At 35.5% G+C, this 23,044-nt stretch overlaps 1 protein-coding gene across 1 annotated transcript in view; it reads left to right on the plus strand.

Moving 5' to 3' along the window:
• Positions 1-23,044, plus strand: part of ADGRV1 (adhesion G protein-coupled receptor V1) — a 322,278-nt gene that overhangs the window by 127,821 nt on the left and 171,413 nt on the right. The window contains 15 exon segments of the mRNA XM_049769107.1: positions 817-1,039; positions 1,371-1,575; positions 2,776-2,790; positions 4,949-5,080; positions 7,601-7,624; positions 7,627-7,776; positions 7,778-7,811; positions 7,814-7,864; positions 10,482-10,684; positions 11,284-11,460; positions 11,851-12,033; positions 17,809-17,988; positions 18,875-19,009; positions 19,012-19,041; positions 21,977-22,093. Of these exon segments, the coding sequence (XP_049625064.1) occupies positions 817-1,039; positions 1,371-1,575; positions 2,776-2,790; positions 4,949-5,080; positions 7,601-7,624; positions 7,627-7,776; positions 7,778-7,811; positions 7,814-7,864; positions 10,482-10,684; positions 11,284-11,460; positions 11,851-12,033; positions 17,809-17,988; positions 18,875-19,009; positions 19,012-19,041; positions 21,977-22,093 (1,859 nt within the window).

A 23,044-nucleotide genomic window follows, 5' to 3' on the forward strand; every position in this document is an offset into this window, starting at 1 on the left:
ACTATTTCCAAATCTATTCAGCAGTTACCTTGGGAGTGCTGGGGAATGATTTGTGGTCATTGGGATTTTAAATCTGGAGTACTCCATACTTACTGCCTGTACTATTATTTTAATTCCTACATGTAGCATTTTGCTTTTCATATATAACTTTTTGTAGAAAAAACAAGAATATTTCTATAATCAGACTTTATATTATCATTACAGATTTATATGGATGGTTTACTGGAACATTTAAAAAATAAATTATACAGTTAAAAGTGTATAAATATTTTTAATTAAAATATAGTACTATGCTGTTTAATTAATAAATATTATGAATATAGAGAGTCCAAATTTGATTTGGGTTTTGCTATACTATTACAGAGATTTCTTTTCTTTTCTTTATTTTTTGCTTTTTGGGTCACACTTTGTGATGCTCAGGGGTTACTTCTGCCTATGCACTCAGAAATCCCTCGGGGACTATATGGGAAATGGGAATCAAATGGGGATCAGACCAAGGTCTGATCTAGATTGGCTGTGTGCAAGGGAAATACCCCATTGCTGTGCTATCACTCAAGCCCAGATTTCTTTTTTTATTAAGTGAGTATATTGGCTTGATTATTCCACAGCATTTAAAGTTAAATATTTATACTACTAGTTTGGAAATTGGATTGTACATACTACAAAATGCAACTTTGAAGTTCAGAAGGTTTTGCTCAGGTGTGCATTTAGGGAGCATATCATCTGGATATGATATGTAGGAAGTTTATCATATGGGTACTGTATCTATATGATAGTTTGACTTCACTATAGATGCCTTTTTTTCCCCTCCTGCAGTTCATGTACTTCTTATTGGTCAAGCTATGTCTGCTCTTTATGGCTGGGATTCAGAGCTGAATCAATTCTCTTTTATTCTGGAAGCACCTTCTGCTCACGATGTAGCTTCTGTTACTGTAAAGTTCCTCAACTCAAGCAAGAACTTAATTGCTTTAATGGGAACCCCCCACTCCCACATGTATGAACTGGCCTATATTTCAAGCCAGTCTGACTTTATTCCTAGGTAAGTTCCACATTTTAAGCTGAATGTTTATGATCACCATATTTTTACATTGTACTAAATTTCAATACATATTTAGTGGTCTAAAATGTCCAACTGTAAAATTATTACTTATAAGCCAGTGTTCAGTTATTACTCATATTTATCCCACTATTACATGTAAATTTTTGTTAAAATTTTATTTGTAAAATGCTATTTTTCTAAATCTGTATTATTACTAATCAGTATGGTAAGTCAGTTGACTGACTTAGTTATTATTTGAGTAATTTACTATGCATGTCTTTAAGTTGTTCTATTTGACTTATTTCATTTATATGTAAATATTTTATGCTAGTTCAGGTGAGTTGATATTTGAACCTGGTGACAGAGAAGCTGTCATAGCAATAAATATCCTTGACGATGCACTTCCAGAGGAAGAAGAGTCCTTCAGAATTCAACTTAAAAATCCCAAAGGAGGAGCAGAAATTGGCATTAATGGTTATGTAAAAGTAACTATTCTGTCTAATGATGATGCTTATGGAGTTATTGGTTTTGCTCAGGTAATAACAAAGATTCTGCTGTCAGAAGTCAAAACCACCTATTTGATTGTGCTTTTCTGCTAGCTACTACTTAGTGACTAGTGATCAATATTTAGTAATCATATAACCAGTATCTTAATCTTCTTCTTTCTCTGATTCACCCTCTTATCTATATCTTAGGTTAATTATATTGATATCTGAAATTAATTGTTTAGTTTATTGAATCCTCTAAACATTCTTTGGAATGATTGCTAGTCTATTTCTTTAATGGTTTCCTTCCTTCCTTCCTTTCTCTCCCTTTCTCCTTCCATTCCTCCTTTGCCTCTTTCCTTCCTTCCTTTCTCCCTTTCTCCTTCCATCCCTCCCTTTCTTTTTCTTCTCTCTCTCCTTCCATCCCTTCCTTTCCCCCTCCTTCCCACTCTTTCACCCTCTCTCCCTTCCTTCCTCCCTCTCTCTTGATATAAGTTAGTGACAAGTTTTTGACTCCTTTGTTAATATGGAAATATTGAATTTGGAATTTTATTAGTTGGCTTTTGTATAGGAGTTAACTCTGATCTTAGTCCTGCTTTTAGAGGATGCTGATGAAGCAGATACCAACACACTAAATAATGTCCTGTTACATTTACTATACATATTAGTCTTGTTAAGCCTTTATGATTTCTGTTTAGTGAAAGACAGGAAAGATAGGGAAGAAAGTATAGATAGAAAGACAGACAAGAGAAAGAAAGAAGAGAGAAGAGAAAAAAGAAAAGACAAGAGATGCTTCTACTTTATGTGCTTTGCACACATAGAGTTTCTTTTCCTCAGAGACTTATGCACACCTTTTTCCAGGTTGAGTTCTATGACCAATTTTACCAGATAGAAAAGGACATCCATTTCAACTTCATTATTTAGTCCTATTTTCAACATGTATTTGGATTGCCTAAGTAGTTTTACAATCTGCAATCTGATGTGATTCTCTGGCATATTTTACAAGTCAGAAACACCAACTCAAATTGACTTAAACTCTAAAAATATGATCTACAAAAAGGTATTTAACTCATTGACCATTGTTATTATTTTTTGTTCTTTTAAAACATTCAGCAGAATTCCTCTGTACAGCCTTTTGGGCCTCTTATTACTAGAGGAAACTTTGTTGATGATGAGTGTTTCATAAAGATTTTATGGTCACATTAATATTCATCTTACTAAACCTTATTAAGAAAGGGGAGTTAGAGAGAGACTTCTCTTTAAAAAGTATTTGTCTTACCAACAAACTATATGCATATTTTAATATCAAGGCACTTTATATAGGAATGTTTAATTGTCTTGAGCAGGATTTTATTACTTTGTGAAATTTGTAACAATGTTAAAATCAATAATTTGAGGGGGTTAGCTTTAAGATTGTCCAGTACTAGGCCAGGAATATGTAGTGTTGCTAGCAGTTTGTGGTGCTGGAAATTATCTGGCCACCTTAGCAGTGTTGGGAGACCTTACGGCCACTTTAAAAGTGCTCATGGTGGAGTTTCCTCTAAGATTGTACCCTGTGAAGCTCTATGGACCATGCTACACCAAAGATCAAACCTGGTCAGATGCAAGGAATATTCTTTAACCATTTTTGGTTATAAAATTGTTATACAATTTTGCCTCTCCCCTTCAAATTAGCATTCTGAATAGAGGTCTTATGAACTCTAAGGAAATAATGGCTGACTCAGTTATTCATATTTTTTAAAAAAAACTTACTGGAAAAATTAGAAGAAAAACTCTTTTTGATTTTTGGGTCAAATCGGCTGTGCTCAAGGATCACTCCTTGATGGTTGTGCTGCGGGTATCATATCGGGTGCCAGGGATTGAGGCCCAGGTTGGCCATATGTAAAGCATCTTCCATACCTTCTGTACTTCTAGCCCTCTATCTTTTGTACTTCATATTCCAGTTTAATTTCCTCTGGATAAAACCAGGGACTATTTTTGAGAAAATATTAATTGAAATATTACTTTTTTTTGTGGGGCTCTTGAGCTACACTTGATTGTGCTTGAAGTCTGTTCCTGGCATTCTGCTTAGAGGTTGCTTTCAATGGTACGCAGGTACCATGCATTGCTAGGAACAGAACCCTGAATTTCCCTCATGCAAAGCATGTACTCTAACTTTTTGATCCCTCTTTTCAGCCCCTTGAAGTATCAAGTTTGAAGAAAAATTAATTAAATTATTAGCCAAAAGATTTCGGCTGTTAGAACGGAATATTAGTCACTTCAAATGTAGAAGCAAATGGAGCTGAAACAGAGGGCAAAATATTGGTGAGAAGAAAGTACAAATATATATGCAAGTGAAAGGATAATCTCTCGGCAAAAAAAGAAGAAAACAGTCATGGGGCGGGGCAATGTCACAGCGGTAGGGCATTTGCCTTGCACGCGACTGACCTTAGATGGACACAGTTAATCCCTCAGTACTCCCATATGGTTCTCCCAAGCCAGGAGTGATTCTTGAGTGCAGAACCAAGAGTAACCCTGAGCATTAGCAGGTGTGGCCCAAAAACCACCCCCCCTCAAAAAAAAATAAAAGAAAGAAATAAAGAAAAAGTCATAAAGATCATTAGTAGAGATTAAAAAATTCAATCAATTAAGACATGAAAGCTATAGGAACATTTGTAGATATGAATTTAAGTATAAGATGTTTGCAAGTTTTTTGAAAAGACATTCAATTTATTTATAAAAGAATCAATTATTATGACATTAATTAATTTGAATGAGGAGACCAGATAGACCAAATTTTTATCTAACAAGTCGAAAAATAGACATACAAAAAATTACCTTGAGAGTACAGAGAAAAGTCTCCTCTCCCGACTTTATTGATTTATATACATAAAGTTATTTATTGATGCAATGATAATATAACAGGATCTATGCCCTGGGGAAAAATGTCATACATCTTCAAAATATATGTTACCACAATACAACTACCACCAAAATAATAATGTCTCTTACAAAATAGATTAAACTCTGAATGTTTTCTTCTAATTAATTTTCTATGGTAACCTAAGTTTTATAGTCAAGATCTAAGGATTTCTTTTGGTTTTGGCTTGTTTATTCCCCTGGCTTTGTTTTCTTTATTTCCTACATATGAGTGATGATCATTGGTATTTATTTTTCTCCTTCTAACTTATTTTTATTAATTGGCCCACTCATATATAATAAGCATGACAGTCCCTATTAGGCATTGTTGCAGTAGGATTAGATATTTACTTGTTGTATTTTTAATTTTATTGGTGGTGTGATACTCAACCTTACTTTCAATGCTAGTTATTTTCCTCTTAACTTTCATGTTTGTAAAGTTTAAAAACTCACAAGTACCTATTATTTCAGTGATTTCAGATAATTGTGAATTCCTGTATAATTTTTCAGAATTCCCTTATTTAAGCAAGTGGAGGAAATGGAGCAAGATAGCCTAGTAACCTTGAATGTGGAGCGTTTGAAAGGAACATATGGTCGTATAACCATAACATGGGAAGCTGATGGAAGTATTAGTGATATATTTCCTACTTCAGGAGTGGTATGTAATTTATAAGATTATTGTGATGTCAATTTTTAATTATGATTCTTATTGATATATGTCACCAAATTATGGTATGAATGTTAGACCATGTCAGTAGCTGGATTTTTACTAACAAGACCGAGACTTCTGATTTATTGTTAGTTTTCGTGTGTGATTGTTTTTTGCTTTTGTTTTTCTCTTGAAATAGCAAAATTACTTGTAAAAAGTTTTCATCACTAGGGCTCTCCTGAGAAGATAGTATAGTAGATGGGGTGCTTTCCTTGCATTACAGTCTTGCTTTGCATTGACTGACCTGGATCAATCCTGAGTAATCCCATATAGAACCCTGATCTCCCAGAAGTGAGATCTGAGCTATGCTAGGTGTGGCCCCAAAACAAAAAAAAATAGTTATCACTATGGTTCATTCAATCCATTGTTTAACCAAATTAGAGGTATATCATATTCCCAGAAAGATAAAATCAGCCAAACAAGGGATGGAAGAATAGCTTTAATATTTGTTAAAAGGTAGCATTAGATGAGAAGTAAGTTCATATAAAAATAATCAGACCCAGAGTCAGAGTGACAATATAGTGGGTAGAGCACATAATTCACCTGGGTTCCATCTCCAGCATTCCATATGGTCCCCAAGTACTGCCAGGAGTAATTCCTGTGTATAGAGATAGAAGTAACCCCTAAGTATGTTGGGTGTGGCCTCTAAACCAAAAAACTACTACTTCTACTACTAATACTAAGCAGATCTACGATTATTTAGATCAGAATTGTTAAATGATGTATATTGTTTCCTATAAATGGACTCTGAGTTGGTGTGCTGTGGAAGAATGTTTATTGGGGAAATAAGCCTTATGGGGAAGTAAAGGGAGGGAAGAAAATACAGCTCGAGATTAGTTTGTATAGGGAGTTTCAGAGCTCAGTTGGATCTTTAGAGTTAATTTTTGTTGAATGAGGGGCCAATTATACTCATTTTATTTTAGTCTTTCATTTTAGCTCACCTTGGTGGAGCAAATGTGGGTGAATATTGTTTGCTAACATTGAGAAAAGTTCCCAGAACGCTGTCTACTCCCAGCAGTTGGATATGAGGGTAGCATCCAGCTTCAGGAAGAGAGCTGGGTCAGATCTCCCTATCTATCGTGGTAATAAAGAATTAAAATTAGGCACAGGTTCAACGAGTGGACTTGATGATCAAAGAAATGAAGTTAACTCAGTGGGTTCAAAGAATTCTATAACTTATTCAGTGGGTTCAAAGAATCTATGATTTCTAATTGGAAAATTGGTATTTCCTTGACTTGTTTTGGATTTCATAGATTATTTTGATAAGTGCTTCTCAGAAGAGATTCTGTGAGAGACTTCTTATAAATATTCTCAAAGACAGGTCCATGTGGTCTATCAGTTGTCAGTTTTTCTGTACTATTTGAAAGGCAGTTTGAGTTTCAGTGCCTTGTGAATGTTGTGTCAAATTTTTCTGCATTGAATATTTATATAAACTATCAAAATTATGTGTATATCTGGTTCTGTGTGTTTTAAATTATAATGCATTTCCCCCTAAAAGTATTCACATATACACATTATCAAAACATTTACAGTTGAATAATGATATAATAAACCTGTCTGTATTTTGAAATAATTATTTGTATTATTTATTTTAATTATTTTATTTAATTTCTTATGTAAAGACTCAGAAAGTAAACATTTTAAATGTTATGGGCTATATAGCCACTTTCTCAACTGCCCAACTTTATCTTTGTATCATAGTGACAGTGAAAGACAAATTTAACTAAATGAGCTTGTTCCTTTAAACTTTCATAAACTTCATTTATGAAAATGGATTTGACTACAGTTAGTACCTTTCTGATGCTCTGAGCTTATTAATAAAACTCTTTTGAATCCTTTAGTCCTTTGACCTTTGTCAAGGTGCATAAATTGTGTATCAGCAAAATAAGGCTGAAGTTCTAGTTTCAATAATTGTAAACTGTTTATAGCTATATCACTGAAAAATAGGGTATGAAATATGGAAAGAGGGAGCAATGAGAAGTGATATTCAAGTAGTGGACAGAAGCCAGTTTAGAAAGGACTTTCGATGCCACTGAGAAAACGTGGATTTAACTTTTTGATACAGGATTAAAAGAGAAATATTCTGTTTCTTCTTTATTTTAATAATATTTTTTATTTAAACACCTTGGTTACAAACATGATTGTGGTTGTATTTCAGTCATAAAAGAGTACACCCCCATCACCAGTGCAACATTCCCACCACCAATGTTCCAAATAGTCTCCACCTGTCAATTGGTTGATTCATTGTTGAATGATGCATATACTTAAACTTTAGCTGAAGGAAATAAAATTTGAGGAAACATTTGTGGGAAAAATATTTAAAATGATGTGCTGTGCTCTTTTATTGTTATGTATATTCACATATGATATCAGGACTTGTGGCCCAGTATTAAAAGAAAAATCTAACTTTTTAATACTTTAGTACAAGCAAGATTCCAAAATGAACAAATTCTGTTCTTAAAATTTTAGATTTCATTTTCCGAAGGCCAGGGCCACTTTCTACAATCACATTGACTGTTCTTGCTGATGATACAGTCTGAGTTTCTCAGAGATCGTCGATTATAACACATCATCCAAATTACTACAGAAGGGGGTTAAGGAACTATCAAAAGGTGCTATTATATGATGAGAAAAGGAACAAGTCCTGTGATAACCATTTTGCCCAATGACTCACCATATGGATAGTGGGCTGGCTTGCCGAGTCTCTCTTCCTGAGAGTAACAGAGCCTAAAGGTAATTTTTTTTGGTAAGGTTTAGTAAGATTTACTGTGTAATTTTATTTTGATGTTAACTAGGAATGCAAATTTCTTTCCTTTGTCTTTTATTCAGGTTAATGCATCCTATTTTTACTTTTTAACTTTTTATTCTTATTAAATTTATTACGCAATTAATAGTAATACTAATGGGAATAGTTCATTTTCTTTTTTGAGATATTACTTTCATCATAGAGATGTTGATATTTTTAGCAAATCTTTGACATGCAGGTGACTCTTATTTTATTATTTATCTCTTTTCTTCTTCACTCAAATTTTCTCCCTGTAAGTTTTCAGTATAAAAAATACGGGGCCGGGTAGGTGGCGCTGGAGGTAAGGTGTCTGCCTTGCAAGCGCTAGCCAAGGAAGGACCGCGGTTCGATCCCCCGGCGTCCCATATGGTCCACCCAAGCCAGGGGCGATTTCTGAGCACATAGCCAGGAGTAACCCCTGAGCGTCAAACGGGTGTGGCCCAAAAACAAAAAAAAAAAAAATACAATGAAATGTGTATGGTATGTAGGTATTTATTGTTTAATTAAATTTAGTAATGATAATATTTTGGATTTTTTTGTTGTCTTTTAGATTTCTCAAAAGTGTGTTTTAAATTAGGTGGAGGTAGGAAAAGCAAAATGTAAACTACAGTTTGAACAATGCATATTTGTTGATATTAAGTTCACAATAAACCATCTAGGGTGATTAAACTGTTTTTATCTGTTATTCAATACAAGGACTTAGTAGTACTTGAGATATAACACTCTGAATCACCAACAGAGTGATTTATTTTAAATAAAATGTCACTGTAAATAATATTCTAATACCCATTCTGGGTATCAAAATATTGAAGCAAACTCAAACCCTGACCACCTATACTACTCCTTAAAGAATGTGTCATGAGCTTTCTTGCTGATGGAAATTACAATATAGTTTAGTGTCATGCTTCGTATTTCTGTAGACAATAGTATAACAGCAACCGACATCAAAGAGACAGAGAAAGTATATTTCTAATTCATTAAAATTCATGTTGATATAATGGATAAATCAGCAGAAAAACATCACAGTGCTGAGTGGAAGGTGAAGGATGTTTGCGGCTTTCTGGGGACCCTGGCCAGCAGGTGAAGGGATGAATGCCGCAACTTATTCGTGGGTTCACTGAAGCCTACCCGATCCGAAATATCTGTGGGAAAAATCTGTAAAGGTTAGAAAGAAGGCCTAAGTCTTTATCTGATCAAAGGCAATTTATTAAGCAGGCAAGCACTTATATATATTTTTTACACAAGGGCAAGTATGTCTCAAAAACTATTGGTCATTTCAAACCATCTCATCCAATTATATTCCAAGCATAGGCACATAACCAAAAATGAATAAAGGTACTAAACATTAAACTTATGGGGCATACAAGCATTGGTCAATTCAAACAAGCTTTTCACCAATTATATGCTTACTACAGGTATTTTGGCCAAAAAGGGAAAAAGGATAGAGTGTGCCTTGTTAAGCACAGCCCAAAGGAGGTGGGAAAGGAAAAAGGGGGGAGGCATGACTCAATGACTGAATGACTGATCCTAGCAACCTTTAGCTTGACCGGAATCAGAGACATATAAGGAAATATTATCTTGTCTCTGGTCTCATGGCCCTGTGGTTAGTACAAGGGGCTATGTTGTTGCAAGATTTCCTATTTGCTCATGGGCTAGGAACCTGCCGGCAGTCACGTATGCAGCTCAGTGGAACTATCCACAGAGATAGAGGCTAAGGTTGATAGCATCCATTTTGTGCAGGCTAGAGCAGTCTCCCACAGATGTTTTCTTTATGTGAACAGTTGCAAATCTTTAATTTTAAAGGCTTTTCTATGAAACATGCTTGCTTCCTTTGAATTTAGAGCTGAAATCTGTGCCACAATAAGTATTTGTATCTCTGTAGGCCAAATTTAGTAGATTGAAGTCATTTGAATCATTTAACTAAACAAATCCTGTATAATATTAAAATATTTAGAATACAGTAGTGAGGCGCTAAATTTTTCTCTTAGCAATGTTGAATACTTTTGGTGACTTTCATAAAATAGTTGTTGGGGAAATGATGTGAACCTGGACTGTATATGTTCATATAAATAGGAACAGAAATATTAGACTAAAACTCAATGATCTTTTTATTTATTTAGCATCCAATACTGAATAATGGATAATTGGGTAACTGAGTTACTTCATGCCTGAAATTATGCTTTGTGTTCTACAGTTAACAACACAAATTTAGTTATTAGAAATTCTTAGGTCAGTTTTACAGATTGAGCACATGTCTTTTTAAAAAATTATATCACAAATCAAATTTATCTTAGAAATAAAATAGTTTGTTATGTGAAAACTATCAGTTCTGTGACTGAAACCTCATTGTAAGAAATTCTTCTAATGACTACATGATGACTTTATCTGTTTAATTTTTTTTCAAATAATCTTAGCATTTGTAATTATCTCCTCTACTGAACAAGCACATATGTAACTTTTCTAAGCCTTCAATGTCTGTGAAAATAAAAAGATAGTTCAAAACCCTCTTTAATTGCTTAGGGTATCAATAACTTCAGTGTATTTACTAGAGAATGTCTCTCACAGAGAACATCACCATCCTTCAGCTGCAGATTGTTCGAAATAAAGGACTAATTGGAGACATTGCCATTCACTTAATAGCTAAACCCAATTTCTTGCTGCATGTTAATAATCAAGCAACTGAGAATGAAGATTTTATGTTACAAGATACAATTATAATAATGAAAGAGAACATGAAAGTAACTCATGCCAATATTGCCATTTTGCCAGTAAGTCTGGGTTGTAATATATGATTTACATATCTTATATGTAAAATGCTCTAAAAGAAAAAAATTTTCTTAAAACTATACATATTTTGACTCAGAGAGATAGTATATATAGATGATACAGCATTTGCTTTGACTGTGATCAACTCTGGTTTAGGTTTCCCGGGCACCATCCGAGTGACTTCTGAGCACAGAATGGAGTAATCCAGTTAACATGCTATATGGAGTACATCCAGTTATCACTGGGTGTAACCCTAAAACAAACAAAAATTTAAAACATTCTTGTGGTTATATAAATATCTAGAGCATAATAAATATAAATTGTGTCAAAGAATATTGAAAATTTAATTTTATTTGCTAATTAGAGTAATCTATTCAATGAAGTAGCACCAATAATAAAGCTTGACTGTTTCCTCTGATCTTTAAATTATTGTCAGGGGGAAATATAGCAGAATATGAAGTATATTAAAATATTAAATATAAAATAAACATTTTTATGCATTTAGAACCACGTATTTTTGGTAATACTTTATTGAAAAAGAAAATATTTCCAATGAAAGTTAAATATTTAAAAAATTAAAATCACCATTTCCCACACCCAGGATAATGCTCCTGAACTGGAGGAAGGATTTATCGTCAACATCACGGAGGTTTACCTATTGAGCTCTGACTTCACTATAGGACAACCAGCTGTACTGAGACCTGGAATGGAAATAATTGAGATTATGATCGAAGAAAATGATGATCCCAGAGGAATTTTTAACTTTCATGTTACCAGAGTGAGACAAATTTTCATTTTTATAGATATTCACATATACAGGCTTATGCTTGCTGATTTTACAGCAGAATATAGTTTCTGCAAAAGCAATTGACTATAGATGCATACAAATATCTGTCACCTTAGTTGTCTTTGTTCTCTTAGTTCTCTTAGATTCATTCTTAGTTCTCTTTCAGCTAAAGTGAATGACCAAGCAAGTTTATTTTTATAAAATTTAAATGTATTTTGAGACTTACTAATCATGCATTTAGCTATTGATTTATACTAGAAGAATGACATAATAAATACACAAAGGAATAATGAATTTGGTTGTTATAGTGAATTTGGATAAGTGACAAATTACAAAATGTAACTTTTATCTCATGTCTCAACTTGCATTCTTTACTTAAAGGATATTGATGGAGTTATTACTGCCTATGAGTTGCCTCCACCCCTGAATTGTCTTCAAATTTCGGTAGTACGACTGGCTGGAAAGTTTGGAACAGTAAATGTTTACTGGGAGGCAATAGCAGACAGTGCTGATCTAGAAGACTTTAAGCCATCTCATGGGATTCTTGAATTTGCAGAGGGACAGGTATTCCTTTTTTTTATTGTAAGAATTTATTCAAGGGGCCGGGAAGGTGGCGCTAGAGGTAAGGTGTCTGCCTTGCAAGCGCTAGCGTAGGACGGACCGCAGTTCGATTCCCCCGGCGTCCCATATGGTCCCCCCAAGCCAGGGGCGATTTCTGAGTGCATAGCCAGGAGTAACCCCTGAGCATCAAACCAAACGGGTGTGGCCCCAAAACCAAAAAAAAAAAAAAACTTACCCAATTAAAAAAAAAAAAGAATTTATTCAAGAGACAAAATTGATTAACATAATGAGGTGAACTAACATAATATAATATAGTAACATAACACAAAATATAATATAATTAATATAATATAATAATACATGTAAGTCAAAGAACATTTCTGATTAAAACAATTTTTTATCATAATGGCTTACATTATTAGAGGCATTTTTATTTTTATTTTTTTCACAAATCTTACACAGTGATATTTAAGGTACACAGTAACAATAAATGAGGGCCTTTCCACCACCAGTGTTGTCCTCCCTTCATCCCTGTTCCCAAGCACATATCCTTTATCTCCCTCCTTTATCCCCCAGAATGCTTGTGTAACTAAAAGCATATATGCAGTTCCAGATATTTTTACTAGTGGTTTCTTAAAGGTTTAGAGGCAAAGGAGCTCTGTAAAAAACAATGTTAGAGTGGTAATTATCGTTTGCATGGGCCCACCAAAGTATGGGGGTCATGGAAAGGAAAAACTTTGGCCTAAGTACACGGAGACCCTACCCCTGAAGTTTCCTGACATAAGACCATTTCTAGGCTCCAGGCAAACTAGTTTGTCCAATCCTGGTCATTGTCTGTAGTGCCCATACAGTTATATTTTTCACAGTCTCTGTTGTTGGTATCATGTTTCTGTACTGAAGGTCTTGGAATCTGTATATCCTACATTGAAGTCAGGATGGTGCGGAGCGGCATCTAATTTCAGCTCACAATTGAAGGGCAATGCAAAAAGCCCTGCCCAGTATGCAGGTTGTTGTTGTTTAAATCTTCTCAGTGTTAAGGGAAGACTCTTTTGAGTAAATCGATGTCAGAGCAGCAGTAGGGTCTTCCCTGGTAGAGGATTGCTTCCAGGTGATGTCATAGACAACTTTGGATGTTTCGTATGTTTCAATGTTCAGGGTGTAAGGTTCCATTGCACCACAAGATTTGTGTGTTCCTATCTCTATTAGATAAGAACTTATTTGTATGTATAGTATTTTCCATTTTAATGTGCCCATGCAAACAAGGAATAATGCCAACTAGCGTTATCAGCACATAAGGGGGTCACCAGAACAAGTCCAACAATCCCCGTGACCTAGTTCAAACATAAGCATTAAACTGAGGGACTCTTTCACCAAAATTTCTTATTGAACAGTTCACAAAGAGAAAAAAAGATGAAAAGTGGGGAAAATAAACAATCTAACTTAACACAATTGTCACCATTTAAGAAAATTTGTGTGTTCCCATCTCTATAAGATAAGAATGTGTTTGTATATAATTTTTCATTTTAATGTGCCTATGCAAAGAAAGAACAGTGTCACATGGCGAGATTGGAGCCTATGGGGATGCTAGAACAAGTCCAACAATCCAATTGACTTGGTTCTTATATAAACGTTAAATGGAGGGACACTTCTACAAACTTCCTTATTTAACAAATAACAAAGGGAAGGAGATAGAGAGGGACTCTGTCACCAAAATACCCTATGGAACAGTTCCCAAAGAGGAGAAAAGATAAAAAGTGGGGAAAATAAACAATCTAACATAAGACAATTGTCACCGTTTATGGGAATTAATCAAAAACCTAGTATGGTATCAACAACAGTTACACAATGAGAAAAGGAAGAGGCCAAGAGGCCTCTGGGAGTAAACAAGTAAGTAAAGAGTACTGGCCTCTTCCCAGCCTGAGAGTCCATCCTCTCATTTTTATTTTGAAAATATATGGTACCCCCACCTGAACTGGTTGGTCATTCCCAAACTGAGAGTCCATCCTCCCATTTTTATTTCAAATAAATATGTATGCCCCACGTAGTTTTTGAAATGGAGACCAATGAGAGAAAAAAAAAAATACCAGTGGTTGTCATGACATAATGTCCCGACAAACACCAGTGCTGCATCGGCCCGCCATCCACCCCATGTGTCCCCCAGTTAGTGTCGGGAGAGAAAGGGGGAAAGCCTGAGGACCACAATAGAGTCCACTTGGGCAGCCAACCAGGGAAAACCTGGAGTGGGGGGGGGGAATAGGGGAACGGCTGAAGGCCTGCCAAGCCTCGCAGTAACCCCCAAGCTAGGGAAAATGCCTCCGGTATAGGGTGTTCCCTAACCCCATACCTGGGAAGAGCAGGCCTCCAGGATCAAAACACTGCTCGGCCCCTCCCTGTGCTCCTCCTTCCTACAGTGGGGGGTGGAGGGAAGCCTGGAGACCCCTAAAAGAGTCCCCCCCAGAACCCACGGCAGGCCACCTGAGGTGGCACTCAGGCCAGGCCTAGAGTCCAGGGGGAATTAGCGGAATGGCTGGAGGCCTGCCAAGCCTCGCAGCACCCCCCGAGCTAGGGAAAATGCCTCCGGTACAGGGTGTCCTCTAACCCCATACCTGGAAAGAGCAGGCTTCCAGGGAGGGACAGGCATTCTAATTACTAATATATCAGTATTTTGGGTTATTCTTTAAACACCTGGCAGATTTTATAAAATATAAGAACAAGTGTTATGATACCCAAAATGATGTTCCAGATCAAGCCAAGTATGGTCAATATTACAATTTGCTAATAATACATATTGGAAGAGATTGAGGCAAGAATATCACTCTTTTTCTGATCTTTACAAAATTTTGTTTAAATAGACGTTATTAAATTGTATATTAATTTAATTAGATTATCTAAGAATGTGGAAAACTGACAGATGAACTAGACAACTCTTATGAATTTTATTTTTTTCTGCTTGTATATCCAAACCAGTAATCAAGCAAACCAAATAAATTTGAAAATATTTTGACCAGGGCCTGAGCGTGATAGCTCAGTGGTAGAGCGTTTGCCTTGTATGCAGCCAACCCAGGACACATCCAGGTTTGATCCAGCCATTTCATATGATCTTTGGAGACTGCCAGGAGCAATTTCTAAGCACAGAGCTAGGAGTAATCCCTGAGCACTTCCAGCTCAAAAACCAAAAACAAATAAAACAAAAATTCTCAAGTGTGTTAAGTACTGCAAGCAGAATTTTGCAATATGTAATTAGATAATCTCTTCAAATTTTAATCAACAAAAGAAAGCAAGTGAACAACCATGAAAATGTTGGAAATTTAATGAGAACGTACACAATACTGATTTTATTTGTTTGTTTCTGGACCAGGTTCAGCAGTGCTCAGTACTATTCCTGGCTCTGCACTCAATGATTTCTCCTGGCAGGCTTGGGGGGAATCTATGGGGTGGAAAGGTTGAACCTGGTTCTGCCTTATGCAAAGCAAGTGCTCTACCCTCTGTACCATCATTCCAGCCCCACGATGTTGATTTTTAATTAAGCACCCATAGTACAGCAGTAGGGTGTTTGCCTTGCACACAGCTGGTTCAGGACCGACGGTGATTCAAATCCCAGCATCCCATATGGTCCCCCATGCCTGCCAAAAGTGATTTCTGAGTGCAGAGCCAGGAGTAACCCCTGAGCGCCACCAAGTGTGACCCCCCAAATCCCCCCCAAAAACAAACAACTAAAAAGAGAAAGAAAAGTTATGTTATAATGTGGTGCTACTTCAGCTAAAAAAGTAGTAACTTTAAATATCAATATTTACCTATATAAAGTCTGGTTTTTATTGATCAGTTTGGAATATACCACTTAGTAGATTTTTTTAAGGAAGCAGTTAATGCAGTGAATAGAAGTATAGAGATTTAGACTATTTTTTTTGTTTGTTTTTTTGGGCCACACCCGTTTGATGCTCAGGGGTTACTCCTGGCTAAGTGCTCAGAAATTGCCCTTGGCTTGGGGGGACCATATGGGACACGGGGGGATCGAACCGCGGTCCTTCCTTGGCTAGCGCTTGCAAGGCAGGCACCTTACCTCTAGTGCCACCTCGCCGGCCCCAGATTTAGACTTTCTTAAACTCAAAGAACTATTTTTAGTACTTAAAATAATGAATTTTAAACATATAGTTCTTTTTTTATTGAACTTTTTAAATTAAATAGAAGAATAAATGGATATTCATATTAAAAGTAGGAGCAGATTTTTCATTAACGTACCTTTCCAATTTCACTTTATTCTCAGCCCTTCCCCTCCTCCCTCCCAACCCCCGTTTTCTCCCTGACTCACCATTCTGTGTTTGTTAAGTACCATCACTTAGCAATATCTTTAGGATCGTCATTTATATTAAAGTTAGCATCCTTTAGGGAAAGTATTCTGTATTTTACTGTGTAGATTGGAGGTGTCTTTCATTTTAGTGTCTGACTTTTTTAGGCTTCTGCCTCTCACTATGACTTCCAGATTTCTTACTTTATTGTGTTAAAAATTTCAGGTGTGGTTAAATAGAAAAACTTTACTGTTAGGTAAATATCTAAAGTGAAATTACTGGAATCTTCTTTTAGCATAAAGTTATTTTCATATGAAGATTAAATATACTACTGGTATAATAAAAAGCAGTATTTGAAAATAGAGATTAATATTTTAAACTTTATTTATTTGTTGACTGGTTTCTGGGTTACACCTGGCTGCACTCAGAGGTTATCCCTGGCTCTGCACTCAGAAATTGCCCCTGGCAGACTAGGGGATCTTATAAGATGCTGGGAATTGAACTGGGTCCCTTCAGATTTACTGCGTGCAAGGAAAATGCCCTACTGCCATGCTATCTCTCTGTTCCCCTTCTTTTAAACTTTATTTTGGAGATTAATTTTAATTGCAGAGGACAAAGACAATTTTTATAGTACCATTGCATATTAGATAATGATATTATTCCTAAGTAAGGCTGGAGAGATAACATAGAGAATAAGGCTCTTGCCTTGAATGTAAACAATCTAGACTTGATCCCTGGCACCATGTATGTTCTCCTGAGCACCCTAGGAGTGATCACTGGGTACAGAGCCAAAGTAAGCCCTGAGCACAGTTGTGTGTGACCCCCAAACCAAAAAAAAATCAACACTAAATATACTAAGATTTCTCTTGTGCAATGATTATTATGGTCTATATGACATATCAAAAACTTTTGTTCAAGAATAAGATTCAGGTTAGGTTGCGCTAGAGGTAAGGTGTCTGCCTTGCAAGTGCTAGCCAAGGAAGGACCATGGTTCGATCCCCCAGCGTTTCATATGGTCCCCGCAAGCCAAGGGCTATTTCTGAGCGCTTAGCCAGGAGTAACCCCTGAGCATCAAAAGGGTTTGGCCCAAAAATAAATAAATAAATAAATAAAAGAATAAGATTTCAGGGACAGGAGAGATAAGGCACTTGACTGACATATGGTCTCCTGAGCCCTCCAGGAATACTCTCTGAGTACAGATATAGAACTTAATCCTGGATGCCACCAAGTGGCACAACAAAAATTTCATTGTTTTTGTAACTAAAAATAAGTTATGGCATATACTATTTAGTATAAATTTATAACTTTAAGTATAAATATGATTTAAAATAGTTATGTGAATGTAGTAGGAAGAAGATAGTTTTGCTTGTACTGTTTCTAAATTTTAAGTAATCAAAATGTACATAATTAGAAATTGATGATTCATTGTACTCTATCTCCTCTTTTTTCTTCTGTCCTCTCATTTAAATTTCTTTGTTTTTTTTTTCACTAGGACATTGCAATAATAGAAATTACCATAATTGATGATGCTGTCTTTGAACTCATGGAGACATTCAATATTTCCTTAGTTGGGGTGACTGGTGGTGGCAGACTTGGTGATGATATTCTGCTAATAGTTGCTATTCCACAAAATGATTCTCCATTTGGAATATTTGGATTTGAACAAAATACTGTAAGTTAAATGCATAGTGGATAGCTTTTTTCTTTTCTTTCTTTCTTTTTTTTTTTTTTTTTTTTTGGTTTTTGGATTACACCCGACAGCACTCAGGGATTACTCCTATCTCTATGCTCAGAAATCGCTCGTGGAAGGCTCGGGAAACCATATGGGATGCCAGGATTTGAACCACTGAACTTCTGCATGAAAGGCAAACACCTTAACTCCATGCTATCTCTCCGGCCCTGATAGCTTTTTTCTTATGTTAGTTATTCTTATGATTTGTAGCAGAAAGCTGTCTTTCTTTTAAAGCTCCTTTTGCATGTCATTTATAATTCTGAAGGCATTTGTAAAATTGTGTTGAATAAAAAGTCAATCTTCCTCAATGCTTATGAGTGGAAAATAGTGAAATCTCCTACCTTAGTAACAGGGGGTAGAGCCTCCTATTTATATAGTATAATACATAAAATAAATTTTTTCCAAACATTATCTCTTGTATGACCTGTTTCCAGACCATCAACCTTGTCATGAGAAAAATTGGGTTATGAATATGGATTTTATACCCCAGGATGGGTTGTGCTAGAAAGTGATTTATAAAATAAATGCTTTTTTATTGACTTACATAGTACAGTTAACCAAGGTTATATTTTCATTCCTTTCTCTCATTACACAGAACTTAGTCACATATTCTACTTTCTTGTAAGAGAGTAAGAAATGACAAGTAACTGCATGTCCTAGACTAAAAGGAAATGTGTTTTTTTGTGAACCAATTATTTTTCTATCACATAGTTGTAGCATGCTATGAAAGCCACTTTAAATAGTAATCATTGCAAATAAAAAAAGTATTCTGTTTTTTATATCTCCCTTTTCTTTTTCTCATCCTATGTGATTTCTTTTCTTTCAGGTAACAATTGATGAATCCCTTTTGTCTGATGATCCTGATTCATATGTGACTTTGACAGTTGTTCGGTCCCCAGGTGGAAAAGGAGCTGTTCGTCTTCATTGGACAGTAGATAAGAAGGCTAAAAGATGCTCTCAGCTCCTTTGAACGGGACACTTCATTTTGATGAGGTAGATTCAGCATTGGGGCTCCTGTAAATTCTTTCTAATTTGTTTTTTCCATAGTAGTATTAATTAACTGATGCTACTAATAAAAAATCTCTCATAGAATATCAGTGCACATGCATATGTGTACACCACACTTTCTCTCTCTCAACATTTCTTCTCAAGATTGAAGTAAAAAACAGTCAATCAAGCATGACATTGGTTATCATCTCAATTTTTTACCATTTTTTACACACATCTTTGATTACTAAATTTAGTCAGATTTGCCATATAAGTTGTGTTCATTGTTTTTTTTCCCTCTACCATGACTGAAAATGCGTTGTCCTTTTATTTTTTTCTTGTATAGTATTTTATTTTCATTTTTAGTTAATTTCTTCCTTTTCTGTATGCTATCTTTTTCATTGTTAGGATTATGCCATTGTTGGAGTTATCACATTATGCAGCCTCCTATTTAGAATAATCTAATGACTTCTTACCTATGAAAGGTCAAGGTCAGGCTCTATAAATACACAAAGCTTTTCACTGGCCAATCCTGGCTCTATCTTCCTACCTTGCCTTTTTTATTGGTAGATTATTGTCCTTTGTGTTTCAGTAACAGTCTAACTCAAATTCTCCAGAATATTCTATATGATTTCTTAGTTCTCTGCAATTTCAGATGCATTTCCTCCTCAATTGATCTCAATGTCACCTCCTCTCAAAAGACTTCCTTGACATTTAATGCAGAGTTCCTAATTCTCCTCTGAAAACTCCCAATTTTTTTTTTTTTTGTTTTTGGGTCCCACCCAGCAGTGCTCAGGGGTCACTCACTGGCTCTACTCTCAGAAATCGCCTCCTGGTAGGCTCGGGGGACCATATGGGATGCGGAATTCAAAACACCGTCTTTCTGCATGCAAGGCAAATGCTCTACCTTCCATGCTATCTCTCAGGTCCCCAAGTTAATTTTCTTAAGGTTAAGGATAGTTTGGATGATTGACACATTTGGATGATTGGCACATCTCCCACATGAGGGTGGGAGATGCTTTATTTATCTCTAGTAGCCCTGATTTAGAACTAGCCGGATTGGTTCTTCATTATTTCTGTACTTGGTTGGGCATACTCTCTCCACTTCTCTCTACATGCTTGGATTTCAGTTTCATCAAAATCCACTTGGCTTCTCATCTGGCAGCAACTAAAAGATTTTGAGGATAACATATATCCCTTTTGTTGCTCTTACCTTTTGCTGTAATTTGGTTGTTTACTCTCTACTTCCTGCACTATTCATTTTCTCTTCTCCTAACTTTTAAATGATTCCTTGTGGAATCTAAATATCCGTAACTGAAGGATCTAAGTCCCAAGTCATTATACTCTTTATAGGTTGTAGTTGTTGCTGCCTATTTATGGCTGTAGTTGGCAAGGGAGTACACACAGAGTTGCCCAAATGGGTTCTGTTTATTCCTCTATGTTCTCATTGTGTAATTACAGGCCCTTCATACCTGATTGATCAGTTAATGCCATTAAAATAGTTTGCTTTTCTTGTACACTGGTTTGTAGACAATAGGAGGTCAAGGGCAATGTAAAGATTAAAAGCCTAAAAGCATATTTGAAAGATATTCTTTACATATATTATACACTTGACCTTGGTTTCTGTATAGCACGATATAGCCTGAGGAGACTAGATTTTGGGTGCTGGAAAATTAGTACAGCTAGAAAGTTCCCTGCTTTGCATACAGCTGACCCAGGTTTTTTGTTTGTTTGGTTTTTTTTTCTTAGATTTTTAAAAAAATTTTAAAACATTGTGGTTTACAAGGTGTTCATAATACAGTTGTTTTTATTTTTACAAAGTTGTTCATGATTGTGTTTACTCATATCATATGTAACTCCCCTTCATCATTGCATATTTCCTGCCACCAATGTCCTAGTTTCCCTTTCTGCCCCTCTTTTCTGCTCTTTCTCTTCTGTTTTTTCCCCCCCCTCTTTAGACTCTGTGGTTTTCAATATTGTTGCTGAAGGAGCATCATATCTATCATTTTATCTCCTTTCAGCACCCATTTTCTCCAGAGTGATCATTTTCAACTATCATTGTTATGGTGGTCCTTCTCTGTTTTTATCTGTACTTTCCCACTATTTGTGGGCAAGCTTCCTAACTTGGCTCTTCCCTCTTTTATCTCTAGATGCTATTACCATATTATCTTTATATACTCACAGTAAGTGTGACCATTATATGTCAATAACCTCTTTCTCTGCTCATTGTGCTCAGCATAAAAACTTTATATCCATCCATGTGTAAATAATTGTGTAAATGTAGCATAGTTTCTTTATCCACTCATGTCCTTGGGCATTTGATTCCTGAATCATGGAGGAACAAGCCAAGTTCCCAAGTTCTGCAATGAACATAGGATTGCAGAGGGCTTTTCTGTATTGTGTTTTGGATAGACCCAGGTTTGATCTCACCCAACACCATATATGGTTCTCTGAGCACCGATAAGAGTAATACCCTGAAATTAATAAGTAAGACTTAAGCAATGCTGGGTGAAAAGAATAAAAAATAGAGACTGTACTTTTAGTATTTTGGGGGGCCTTTCACTCACTGTTTTCAAGATTCTTTTCTGACTCTGTCAAGGAGTTATTTTTGATAAGCTTGGAAACCATGCCAGGGAACAAACCTGGGTCAGCCATGGACAAGAAAACCATCCTAATGGCTGTACTATCACTATGGTCCCTGAGGGGTTTTGTAAAAAATATTGTTTTCCAAAATTTAACACCAAAATTTTCTTAAAAGCACATGAACTTGTCTTTCTAGACCCCAATATATAATGATTCTTTTTTGAAGAAGGTAATAATTTTGACAAAATGGGAAAATTAAAATGACTGTGAACATATAAACATTATGAAGATAATGATAATATATAAACTTTGATTTTGCTCACACTTGAAAAATTGTTATTTCTGACATATTATTTAGACTGAGTCTCAGAAGACTATTGTACTGCATACACTTCAAGACACTTTGTTGGAGAAGAATAGAAATTTCACCATTCAGCTGATGTCAGTGGATGACATAGAAATATCACAGTAAAAGGTAATGAAAAATTTACATCTTTGGAAATTAAAAAGTAAATCCTTAGAAAAGTATGACAATATTCAATAGTAAAACAAAGATGGGTGCTTAGGTTTAATTTCTGAAATACTTTAACAAATCATAAAGCTGTCATTTTATATCTGTCGTTGCCATTTCCCACAGTTAAAAATTGTAGTTAAAAATTGTTTTAAGGGGCTGTAGTGATAACACAGTGGGTACTGTATTTGCCTTTTACACATCCAATCTCAGTTCAGTCCTCAGCATTGCATTTGGTCCCCCAAGTCTGCCAGGAGTGATTTCTGAGTGCAGAGCTAGGAATAACCCTTGAGCACTGCTCAGTGTGACCACAAAAGAACCCAAAAAATATTTGTTCTAAGAATAAAATTAAATTCCCAATCTAGAGAAGATCTAACTTCAAGATGTTATACTGCATAGTTGCATGATTTCTTTAAGTGCAAATATACTTATTATTGCAGCATATATAAAATAAAAAATACAAAGCTTTATGTTTTTTCACAGAATACTAAAGGCCTATGTTTTGGCATGTATATCATAAGTTGTTATAAATTATTAACTGGAAGTTTTAATGTTTTCTTTCACCATTTTTTCTATTATTCAATGTCTATATGTTATTTTTCTATAAAATGATATTTAATAACATCATTATATTTGATACTTCGATCTATCTATATCTATTTCATTAGACTACTTAGATTTTATTTTGTTGCTGTTTTTGGGCTATACCCAGTGACACTCGGGGGTTATTCCTGGCTACGAGCTCAGAAATCACTCCTGGCTAGGGGACCATATAGGTTGCCTGGGGAACAAACTGCGATCAGTCCTAGTCAGCTGCATGCAAGGCAGATGCCACCACTCAGGTCCCTACTTAGATATTTTAGCATTTCAAAAATAGACATCATAATTCCTGTTTTCCTAAAATGCATATAAAAC

This window comes from Suncus etruscus, chromosome 2 (genome assembly GCF_024139225.1).
Source record: "Suncus etruscus isolate mSunEtr1 chromosome 2, mSunEtr1.pri.cur, whole genome shotgun sequence".
Lineage (NCBI taxonomy): Eukaryota > Metazoa > Chordata > Mammalia > Eulipotyphla > Soricidae > Suncus > Suncus etruscus.